Source organism: Canis lupus, chromosome 13 (assembly GCF_048164855.1).
Source record: "Canis lupus baileyi chromosome 13, mCanLup2.hap1, whole genome shotgun sequence".
Taxonomy (NCBI): domain Eukaryota; kingdom Metazoa; phylum Chordata; class Mammalia; order Carnivora; family Canidae; genus Canis; species Canis lupus.
In genome coordinates, this window is record NC_132850.1 from 17,736,299 (window position 1) to 17,748,769 (window position 12,471).

General features: G+C 42.6%; 1 protein-coding gene across 11 annotated transcripts in view; it reads right to left on the minus strand.

Moving 5' to 3' along the window:
* The window catches only part of ST3GAL3 (ST3 beta-galactoside alpha-2,3-sialyltransferase 3), a 198,832-nt gene that overhangs the window by 169,980 nt on the left and 16,381 nt on the right, over positions 1-12,471 (minus strand). For 8 of the 11 annotated variants that reach the window (XM_072772568.1, XM_072772563.1, XM_072772557.1 and 5 more), the window contains exon 2: positions 2,921-3,065. In XM_072772568.1, the coding sequence (XP_072628669.1) occupies positions 2,921-3,035 (115 nt within the window). In that variant the 5' untranslated portion in view covers positions 3,036-3,065. Of the gene's footprint in view, positions 1-2,920; positions 3,066-12,471 lie in introns of those variants that run through there. The other 3 variants (XM_072772566.1, XM_072772558.1, XM_072772565.1) reach the window with 2 other exon arrangements.

Below are 12,471 nucleotides of genomic sequence, written 5' to 3' on the forward strand. Positions count from 1 at the left end.
AAATCTCTAGACCCCCTACCACTACCACTATGAAGGAATTCTAATACATGAATTTGGTAAGTCATAAAAAGTATAAAAACTAAAGAAATGTAATGCTAAAGACATTTATTTTTCAAACTTGTAAATGTCCTCGTGTGAAAGACATAAACACTCTTACTGAGCTTCTCTGAAGCCTCAGCTTCCACATCTGTGGGACAGGACAGTCATGGTCAGTCTAAAGTCCGAGGATCCAGTGAAAGTTGGAATGTGTATTGTTCCCATGACAGGGCGGACACAGAGTAGACACTAAGTCACTATTCCCATTATTGGCAGCAGCACCAGTATTAACCACAGCCTAAATCTCCCTCAACAGGCACCTATCTGCCTTAGGGAGCACCCTCAGGCTGACTCTGTGAATGGAGTAAAGGTCCCTTCTTCGCCTGGGTAAGCCATCAGAGTTAGTCATATTACCCTGCTTTCTGATGTGACGGCACAGGGAACAATGTGCTATAGTAAGATAGTCTAAAACAACCTATTCAAACTCAAGTATCTGAAAGGCTTGGGAGTCGGAATAAGAGAAAGATGCAAATGGTGGTTAGTCAGCTGATAACTCACTCAAAGGAAAGCAGACAGCTATTCATGAACTACTGAGGCAAGCCTACAGCCCTGTGGGCAGACAGCCACGTCACCTCCAAGGTCATAAACCCCTCTGTCTTCTGGAGCACTTTCTTGCCCTTCCCCTTACTTTCCTTCCTTTTTCTTTCTCCACCGCCCTCCTGATGCTCTCCACTATTTCTTCTGAGTCCTTCTCATCTCTTTTTACCAATCAGAATTTAATCCAATTCTTAGTCTTTGTACTTACTGAACTTTTCAACAACATAATGATACAGGTTTTAAAGACAACGGGGGGGGGGGGGCAGGGGGGAGCAGGCACCAGGGCAGCTGAGTCATTAAGCATCCTACTCCTGATACTGGCTCAGGTCATGATCTCAGGGTCGTGAGATAGAGCCCCACATAGGGCTCTGTGCTCAGAGTGGAATCTGCTAGAGATTCTCCCTCTCCCTCTGCCTCTCTCCTCCCTGCTCACTTGCACACACATGCTCAATCTCTCTAAAACAAATAAATAAAATTTCAAAAAAAAAAGTGTAAAAATAAAAATAAACCAAGATTCAATTCTGGCTCTAATAATTAGCTGTGTAACTTAGGTAAATTAATTAAATACTTCAGTTTGCTCAACAGGGAAACAAGGATAACTGCATTTCGTCATGGCTAGAGTGAGAAGTAAATTAAATTTGTAAGTTGGCTAGCTTAAAGTCTGACATATAATAGGTCTTCCACAAAGTTAATGTCCTTCTCAACTTTCTCTAGGAAAATATTATCTAATTCTTGGTTATGTCTACAGGTCAATAGTTCTCGACCGAAAAGGAGACAGCTATTCCTCGAATGTAGTTTTATCTGTTTTATGGATACAGACGAATCTATCCATTATGGACACAGACAATGCCTTTCACTACAGAATTTTGCACTGCAGTGATACAAACACTTTATTTCGGGTAGTCTCCTTGATTTTAAAAATAAGCGAACAGAGAAATTTAAATAACTCTGGAAACACAAAGTAATTAGTAAAAATTATAAGCTGAGCATTTAAGAGGCACGTAAACATTAAATATAAAACAAAAGAGGTGCCTGGGTGGCTCAGCTGGTTAAGCAACTACCTTAAAATATAGTGTTATAGCTTTAATTTATTGTTTTATTTTTATTTATTTACTTATTGTAAAGACTTTATTAAAACCCAGGACCTCTGGGATCATGACCTGAGCCAAAGGCAGACGATTAACTCACTGAGCCATCCAGGCGCACCATAACACTACATTTTAAAAAATGGCTTGACACTGCTTCAGGAGTTTGAGCCAGGTAAGAAATAAATGAGCCTATTTCATAGGAATGGTTTCCATATTACAGTCTCAATACACTATACCAGGCAAACTGCCAGCTGCCTCTTCCAACTCACTCTAGCTCATTTTAACCTCACACCTAGAGACTGACTCTCTAAATTCTACACTGGTATCCAATTGTTGTTTGTAAAAATAAAACTATTTTAGAGAAATCACATTCACTGGGAATCAGGACCCACTACCCAATGTCTCCTGCACCAAGCTCAGATAGCCACGAGACAAAAGAAGCCAAAGGAAAACTACTTATGGCCGCTGTGTGATACTTCGAGCTGCATCCAAGAAGGGAACAAGCCAAGGTCAGTGCCGCCCAAAGTGAGCCCTTCAACCACAAGCCTAAAACCACAACACAGAAGCCAGGCTGGATGAATCGAAACTAAGTCAGAAGGGTGCAGAAAGCTGCGTAGGAAATACTGTGTAACACAGAAGCCACAGGTACTACAAGCCAAATAAAGGGATTAGGAGTTACTGGGGAAGAGGGGTGGGGAAAGCCATTATTCTATTCAGAGGGCAAAATAATTAGACAGGTGAACTTTCTTTAGGGAAAACAAAGCAAAGACAATATCAAATTAAAAACTGAAAATTCAAAGAATAGGTAAAGGTGAACGTTTTAAGGGCAGAAGAAAACCAACTTCAATCCCAAGCCCTAAGGCAATGAATACAAATGGCAGTGGCAATACACTACAGTGATTAAAAAGAACTGCATTCAAAAACTAGAAGTACTGGTAGAGTTTGGAGGTTTTATTGCAGATTAGCATGTTTTCACTGCGATCATAAAAGGATATGCCATGGCATGCAGTTTTTGAAAAACATCAAAGTTCTCAACCTACAGCAACAAAAATGGCAGGCAATCTGAGCCAGGAGCCTGTGGCTTCCTCTCACTGCCAGTCTCTGAAGAATATGAAAGCACTGCAGCCCCCTGAACCCCCAGTTACCGCCCGCTCCATGAAGGGCTTCTCCTGGGGGCAGGCTAGAGCAACCATACTTACTGGAGTCCTCCCACTGGAGTAAATGCAGCTTCCACGCAGAATAATACAAAAATCCCAGTACCAGAAAAAGGCAGAGGGCTAGCAGCAGATTGCGTACAAATACCAAGAGTCCCATCTTCACATGATTTACGATTTCCTACATGACCTAAAATCAAAAAACAAACAAAAAACCAATTTAGGTCTTAAAGGATAAAGCAATCATCTCGTTGATATACTCTACCTTAAAATAAGTGTGCATAGGAGAATTTGCAAATGAAGAACCACCTGAATTCCTGACATGGTGTCCTCCAACCTGCTAGCCCTGGGTCTTAAGAAAACAGCTTCACCAGTCACTCAGTATCAAAGCCAGAAATCAGCGATCACCCCAGTGTCCCTCCTCTCCCGCGTTCCCAGCAGCCAATGACCAAATTCTGGCAATTCCAACTCTGCCAGATAAACCCTCAATCACACCCCCTGCCCGCCCATCACTACCCTAGTCCGTGCCACCACTGGGCCCCAAAGACAAGCTCCCCCCATCTCCAAACTGCACTCTCCCAAATCCACTTTCCACACAGAAGCAGGACTGGTCTGTTAGCAACACAAAATCTGACATTCCTCTCCTCCTTAACCCCTCTCCACTGCTGCTGTGATAACACCACAACCTTGGTGGCTGAAAACATGAACATATTATCTCAAGTCCAGGTGTGGTTCAGCAGGGTCCTCTGCATGGGGTCTCCCAGGGCCAAGACCAAGGGGGCACCAAGGGCTGTGCTCGGCTCTACAGACTCCTAAGGCCAAGCCGCCTCCAAGCTCACTCATTCCAGCTACTGGCCAAATGCAGTTCCCTGCATCTGCAGAGCCGGGTCCCCATCTCCTTGCTGGTTATCACACAGTCTCTGCTCCTGTATTTCCTTCTCATGTTTTCCAAGGAACCCCCTTAAGCCACAATGGGTTAGGTCTCTCTCACCCTGAGTCTCTCTACCACATTTTGCTTCTGTGTCCGGCCAGAGAAATTTCTTTGCTTCTCAGGCTCATGTGATGAGGAGGTTGGGCCCTCTTGAAGAATCCAGGATAATGTCCCTATTTTAAGGTCTATAGCCTTAATTGCATCTACAAAGTCCCTTCTGGCATATAAGGGAATATATTTTTGGATTCCAGGGATTCAGGTATGGACATCTTTGGGGTGCCATTCCTCCTCACACACCTTTCAGTAAATCCTCAATCCCTTTAAAATAAACGAATTGCCCCTTAGAGTCTAGCAGCTTCTGACTGCGCCCCTACTTTACTCTCCAAGCCACCTCTTACACTCCCAACCTTGTCTGTGTCCTGTGCCTGTCATCTTCCAATTCATAGGAACGTAGCCTTGTTATTTCTCTCTCCCCGAGGCCTGTCTGGAACATTCTCTGCCACACTGCTTGCACCTATGGCACATTATCTGATGGATGCTCATCTGAAATGGAACATCAGCCAAGAAGACTTCCCAGGATCACCCTCAACCCCAATATTTTAAATAAAGTGATAAAAAGTTATCATTTGCAGATTTAACTGTCCACCTAGAAAAGCAAAGAGAATCAACTGAAAAACCATTAGAACTAATAAGTAGGTGATTATTAAGATTAATTTACAAAAATTTTTAAAGTTTTATTTATTTAAGCAATCTACACCCTACATGGCACTCAAACTTACAACCTTGAGGTTAAGAGTCACATGCTCTCCCAACTGAGCCAGCCAGGTGCCCCACAAAAACCAACAGCTTCTTAAAAACTATACCAGCAATAACTGATGAGAACACATAAGGGGAAGAATTCCACTCATGATGGCAACAAAATCTGTAAAATATCTAAAAATGAACAGGAGGAAACGGGCAAGATTTTCACCAACGAACATAAGAGATCTGAATAAATAAAGACACATAATAAGCTCCTAAGTGAGAAGTTTCAGCACTGGAAATAATATATCAGTACTCTATAAATTCAATCTGACTCCAGGCAAAACCCATGTTTGTTTGTTTAACTTAAATCTAAAGTTAATCCGAAGATTTCATGCCCAAGAAGAGCCCAGAAATTAAAAAAAAAAAAAAAATTAGATGAGGATTTGCCTTATCAGATATGAAAACTGATGCAAAGGATGCCTGGGTGGCTCAGCTGGTTAAGCGTCTGCCTTCGGCTCAGGTCATGATCCCAGAGTCCTGGGATCGAGTCCTGTATCGGGCTCCTTGCTCAGCAGGGAGCCTGCTTCTCCCTCTGCTTGCCACTCCCCCCTGCTTGTGCTGTCTCTTTCTCTCTCTCTCTGACAAATAATAAAATCTTAAAAAAAAAAAAAAAAAAAAACTAACTCAAAGCTGTAATTCTTAAGATAGATGAGTACTGGCACAGGAAAAGACAAATAGATCAATAGAACAGAGTAAAGTCTACAGATGCACTCACAAAAGAGACAGATACACATATATATAAATGAATTTACCTTATCTATATATGAATTTATTCTATGATAAGCATATAAATTTTGCAAAGAAAAAAAACATGATAGGCTACATAGCTAACTGTGATGTGGTTATCTCCAGGAAACACGATGAAACAATGGGAAGTACTTTTCCTTTTATATATGTCTAAAATTCAATTTATTTGTTTTAAGCCGCAAGTATTACTTCTATAATTTTTTTTAAGATTTATTTATTTGTGAAAGAGAGAGAGAGAGTTGGGCAGTCTGGTGGCTCAGTGGTTTAGAGCTGCCTTCAGCTCGGGGCTTGATCCTGGAGTCTTGGGATGAAGTCCCGTATTGGGCTCCCTGCATGGAGCCTGCTTCTCCCTCTGCCTGTGTCTCTGCATCTCTCTCCCTGTGTCTCTCATGAATAAATAAATAAAATCTTAAAAAAAAAGAGAGAGAGAGAGAGAAAGAGCATGAGCCAGAGAGGCAGAGAGAGAGGGAGAATCTTAAGCAGACTCTGCACTCAGCACAGAACCCGACATGGAACTCAATCTCATGACCCTGAGATCATGACCTGAGCTGAAATAAAGAGTTGGACACTTAACTGACTGTGTCACCCAGCCACCCTATACCTCTATAATTTTTTATATTAAAAAAAATCAAAAAACACATTGTAGAAATGTAAACTGGTAAACTCCTGAAGGAGCAACTGGGAAATAGCTACTAAAATTTCCAACATTCATGCACCTCCACCTACTATTTCTACTTCTGTGATTTTTTCCTACAGGAACATTCCAACAAATACTTTACAAGATATGTATATGATTATTCATTAGCAATGCTCATTATAAGAACAAAATACAAGAAAAAAATTTCAAATGTCCATCAATAGTGAACAAAGAAATGAATTACGGTACGTCTACACAATGACATCTCTATCAGTGGGTGTCTTGGCAGGAAACAGATGGCACTCGCAAAGGAATTAACCAAAGGAAGTTAATGATGGGACTTTTTTATAGCTGTGTGATTAGAGTTAAAGGAACCAACCAGGGGTGGTGAAGCACCCAGGGACCATCAACAGTAGGAAGCTACTCCTGCCTTCGAGGTAAAAGAACAAAAGACAGAAGGGTTCCAGTGGAAGAGAGCCCAGCCATCGGGAGCAGTGCTGCGGACTGGGGGGCGGGGGGGGGGGGGGGACACAGCCACTCCAGGGGGCAGAGGGGGATACGAAATGCTCTGACTTCTCTCATCACTTTGATCTCTGTCAGTGTCTTTTATCAGCTGATTCCAACTGGAAGCCAGAGGGCAAGGAAGCTGGGATGATGCTGTCTGTAAAGGTCAGTCACCAGCACAGAGGATACAGGTGGGTAATGGATCAATGAGGGGAGGAGAATAACAAGCATAGACCATGATGTATTGGTTAGATAGAGTGAGGCACTGCTGTATGTCCTGCCACGGGGGAAATGTCTAGTATATACTGCTAAATGAAAACAAAAATTGAGTTGTAGAATAGTAATATACATCTACGTAGGGCCTCATACTGGTGGTAACAAACAAGGGCAACAGTAATACTGAAAATTAAGGCTACATATTAAGTACATACTTAATATGCATAGACTGAAAAGTAGAGGGGGTGTTTTATACAATCTATTTATTAGTATATTTATTATTTTTAATTTTTTATACTTATGCAAATAACAAAGTTTTCAAATTGCAAATGAACTCAGAGACTTGCAATTCTAGCAACACAAAGGACTATATATCCAGTGCTCCCAATGAAGACAAATTTAAAGTATAAGTGGCCTGCCTACAAAAGCAGGTGGCTGTTGGAAAGCCTTTCCCTTCGGAAGATGGCTGGTACCAGGCCCTCCTCCTTCTGTCTGTCCTGAAAGCAGATGTGATACCTGAACTGCCACAGCCACACAGTGACTCCAACCTAAGGCTCCAGCCAACACACAACCATCAGTCAGCCACCTGACTTATCTGTCCATTCAGCAAATATCAAATATTACAGAGAAGGCTGAACTAATTACCTATTTTACTTCTATCTTTTCCATTATGGAAAAGGATCTTCAAATGAAGAGTTAGAACAAACACCCAAAGAGAAAACTGATTTCTAAAAGTGGATGACATACAAAGAAGAGCTTAAAATAAGTCAAGACCTTCAAGACAAGGAAAAGAACAACATCTCGAGATTCTTAAAGAGATAAAATTTCAAACTCATTGCTAGGACAAAAGCTTGAGGCTGTGAGAGGAACCAGTCCTCTCACATACTGCTTGGCAGTGGAAAGGAAAAGACCACATCTAACGAAATTACACATGCTTTTACCCTTTACCTCAATAACTTCACTTTTAAGAAACCATCCAGGGATCCCTGGGTGGCGCAGCAGTTTGGCGCCTGCCTTTGGCCCAGGGCGCGATCCTGGAGACCCGGGATCGAATCCCACGTCGGGCTCCCGGTGCATGGAGCCTGCTTCTCCCTCTGCCTGTGTCTCTGCCTCTCTCTCTCTCTCTGTGAGACTATCATAAATAAATAAAAATTAAAAATAAAAAAATAAAAAATTAAGAAACCATCCCAAGGGCACCTGGGTCACTCAGTACGTTGAGGGTACTACTCTTGATTTGGCTCAGGTCGTGACCTCAGAGTCATGAGATCCAGCCCTGCATCAGGCTCTGCACTCAGCACGGAGTCTGCTTGAGATGCTCTCTCTCCCTCTGCCTTTCCCTCGCTTGTACTCACTCTTGATCTTTCTGCGTCTCTCTAAAATAAATAAAGAAATATAAAAAAAAAAACTATCCCAAAGATACACTGACAAAAATTCAAAACAACTTATGCACATACCTGTTCACTGCAGCACTATTTGTAATATAAGAGTAAGTCAGTCCTTCACTGGGATTAAATGAACTATATAACCACAAAACGAGAGGATTATACAACCACAAAAAGGCGCTCTCTCCACGTTCCTTTCTGAATAATTTAATCTAAAAGCCATTAAGCTTCAGGCACCAATCAAGGCAGGCATGTATACCTGGAATGAAGGGACATGTGGGGCATCAGTCCATCGTGACTGGTCCGGGGGTGTGGCAACAGGCAATACTGGGATTGACCAAGTAAGTAAATATACTGACGCTAAGAGGAGCCAGATTTCTCAATGATGGAGAAGGGAGGTGCAAACAGGAAAACTGGAATAAATTTGGGGGGTGTACTGAAGTGGAAGGGATTGGTGTAAATGGATGGCTTTTGATATATAAAAAAGATATAGGGCAGCCCGGCTGGCTCCGTGGTTTAGCACCGCCTTCAGCCCAGGGCCTGACCCTGGAGACCTGGGATCGAGTCCCACGTCGGGATCCCTGCATGGAGCCTGCTTCTCCCTCTGCCTGTGTCTCTGCCTCTCTGTGTCTCTCATGAATAAATAAATAAAATCATCCTTAAAATAAAATTAAATTTAAAAGATATAAAAATAGAAGTAAAGATAGTGTGTGCCTTTGTGTGCAATACATGCATAAATTCCCAGCTCTGGTCACTGAAAAGGGCCTGGCAGCAGTCATGCTCCGATTACAGGGAGATGTACATCTAGCAACTAGGTCTTGGTTTTTATTTTATTTTTTTAAGATTTCATTTATTTATTTGAAAGACAGAAAGGGAGCATGAGCAGACAGAGGGGCAGAGGGAGAAGCAGACTCCCCACTGAGCAGGGAGCCTGACGTGGGGCTCCATCAGGTTCCTGGGATCATGACCTGAGCTGAAGGCAGATGCTTAGCAGACTGAGCCACCCAGGTGCCCCTAGACCTTGGTTTTTAAATACCATTCTTCCCTAATGGGAACCAAGGATCCCTGGAAGAATGGCCAATAGCAAGGCTGAAGCAAAGAAAGTATAAACAAGCCGAGGCTGGAAACTTCTAGGTGCCTAGAAGTAAGAAAAGTCTCAGAGTAAAACCATGTCAGAAGGAAAAAGGAGCCAGCTTGAGGGGCTCCTAATGGCCAGCTAAGGAGCAATTCAGACCAATAATAATAGATTATAACCCATTAACTAAGAACCTAATGAATGAGAGGAGAAAGCTCTCCCTCAGAGCAGAATGCCCACTAATGAATGCAGAAGGAATAATCTAATTAGAAAGTCACCATTTGGTGACCATTTCAGTAATAATTTGGCTAAGAAATATCAAAGGATGCTAAAATTAATGGGTAGACTTTTGAGAAATGGGGTATTATACAGTCTTCAAGTATCTGCTCACAAGATGTTTCTTAATTACAGAGGGGAGAAGAGTTGCTTTACAAAGGAGAGACCTGATAGACCCACCATAAAATAGCTGAAGGCTATATGAGAGCTCTCTGTAATATTTTTTGCAACTTTTTTTGTAATTTTCAGATATTTCAAAAGAAAAAAGAAACCAAATGCTCAAGTAAGTGTTTGAATGAACATCTAAATGAGACATTTGGCAGCCACGTGAGATGTAACTGATGAAAAAAAAAAAAAGATGTAATTTATGTCTTTAAAAGATTTTATTCATTTTAGAAAAAGAGAGAGAGTGTGTGCACGCACAAGCAGGAGGAGTGGCAGGCAGAGGCAGAGGGACAAGCCAACTCCCCACCAATGCGGGGCTCGATCCCAGGACCCCGGGATCATGACCTGAACTGAAGGCAGATGGTTAACCGACTGAGCCACCCAGGCGCCCCAAAAGGTTTTATTTTGTGAAAAAAAAAAAAAAAAAACTGTAATGACATAGGGAAATGCTGATGACATACTACTGGGTGAAAAAAAATTGACAAATGATATACCCAATCATTAAAAAAAAGAAGAAAAAGACTAGACTAAAACATAAGAACACTAACACTAGATTAATACTGAAGATTGTTGGGGCTGGAGGAGCTCACATGGCCTCCCTGCGCAGGTGAACAGTTGCAGTAAGCTCGCTTCAGCCGTAGAGGGAATGCGGCGATCTGGGCTCTTGCCTTTCCCCTGCAGTCATCTTTGAGAAGGAGGTGTTTCTCTTCTGTCCAAAGCTGATGCAACACTAAGTGCCAGGAGTTATGCAAAGCACGGGGACGCTAAGACAATCAAATTCATACCCTGCGCTAGAGGGTCCCCAAGTGTGCCACTGACCTTGTAACTGTCAGGCCTGCTGGACGTTACTGTCTTCCCATGCCTTGACCTTTCTACAGCATCTGAAACTGGAGGAGGCAGCACAGCAGGTGGGAGAGACCCTTCTCTGCCTTCTGTGCCTACCAATGCCAGCTCATCTTTAGGGCTCCGTTCAAGTCTTACCTCCTTGGGGAAGCTTTCCTTCATCATAGCCCCATACTCTGTGTCTGCTTCCATAACCTCCCATGCTTACCTGTGTCATAGCATTTATAAAACATCCTGCCTGTTTTTCTGCCTCGGCAAAGAATAAGTACACAATTTGAAAGCAGAAATCTGTAACTTAGGCCTGTGAATCACCTGCCTTTAACAGCACAGCACCACTGTTGAAAGAATAAACTACTGTATTTCTAATGATATGCCCCAACTCCAGACTCGGTATAGTAAGTTGTACACATTCCAAAACATAAAACATCCTGAAGGTATGATTTGTGTGCATGTACATATGCACAGCAATTTTTGAATCAGGAGAGAAGCTTGTGGTAATGTGTGCAGCTTAACATTTCCATTCTGCAGACATCCCCAAGGCAATTTCGTTCTGCTTCTGTGATTTAATTTGCCATCATTATGCTGACCATCCCAAACTTGATCTCTTCCATCTAGATAACTACTTCTGAGTTTCACGTCCGTGTATTTAACTTCCCACTCGACGGCATCATCTAGATGTTTCACAGATGCCCCAAATTTCCTCTTTCTCCACTGGTCCCCATCTCAAGTAAGAAGCAACAGCCTCCCAGGTGCTTCTGTCAGAGACCTGGAAGTCATCCTTGACACTACCCTCCTCCTTGCTCTCACCTCCACATAAAGTCAACCACCGAGTCCTGTGAACTTCGCCTCTGAAACCCTTCCTGAATCCATCCTCCCTCCCTCCATCCCATTTCAAGTCGCTATCACCTTTGGCTTGGACTCCTACTACAGCCCCAGGTTAGCCTCCCATACCCACTCCCGATCCTCTCCAACTCATTCTCCACACAGCAGCCGATGTGAATTTATCTCACTCCCAGGCTTTAACTGTGCAAATGTCTCACCGTCCTTAGGGTAAGGCCCCATTCCCTTCACAGGGCCTGTAAGGCTCAGGTGCTCTGGCCCCTGCCGTCCTCTCCCCACACCTCTTGCCATCCCTGACACCTCGCCCGGGTGGGTCTGCAACACCGACCACCTCTCGGAGTGTTCCAGGCCCCATGCTCCCTTCCCAGGTCAGGATGACACTGTCTGGACCCTCCCACTTCAGCTCACCAGGTCCCACTCAGCCTTTAATTCTCAGCTTAAAGGTTAATTCCACAGAAAAGCCTTACCCGGCTCCACACTTTAGTTAGGTCTCCCTGTTATAAATTCCCACAGCAGCTGTTTATCCTCATCCCAGTACCCAGGGCACTTGTAATCTTCCGCGTATTTACAGTAATTTGTTTTAACATTTATACTGCGGCTAATCCAGGCAGGGAGTGCGTCTATTTAGTCACCACTGTATTCCTGGTAGGTATTCAAGAACTATCTGCTCACTGACTGAAGATTCATTCAGTCAATGATAATATGCTCACAAAAGAAACAAAGAAAGGTATAAAAGGTATATAATGCTAGGTTATTTTAATTGAGCCATCAAAAGAAAATCATAAAAATCTGAGCTCACTGAAACAAACTGCACCAAACTCCTGTCATTTCTAAAACAGCCTACAATACGGTTATTTTCTCAACTCTACCTGGCAACATTTTTTAGTCTAAAATGTCAGAATTTTGCTGACCTTCAAATATCAACCATACTGGATATAAACCCAAGTATGACGAAAGTATGCAGAGCAAAAACCGCTAAGTATTTCCTGAGCATGTCCCCTGTGAATATTTTTGAGGCAAGCTAATTAGAAGTTATTATATGCAGTATTATTTATCATCCAGCTTCCCAAAAAAAGTCACTGAAAAGCTCATCAATTTTTTTAACAAACATTTTTGCTGAATGCACACCTCCTATTCAGACATTATGCATGACTAGGAGGATTTAAGTAGTTAATT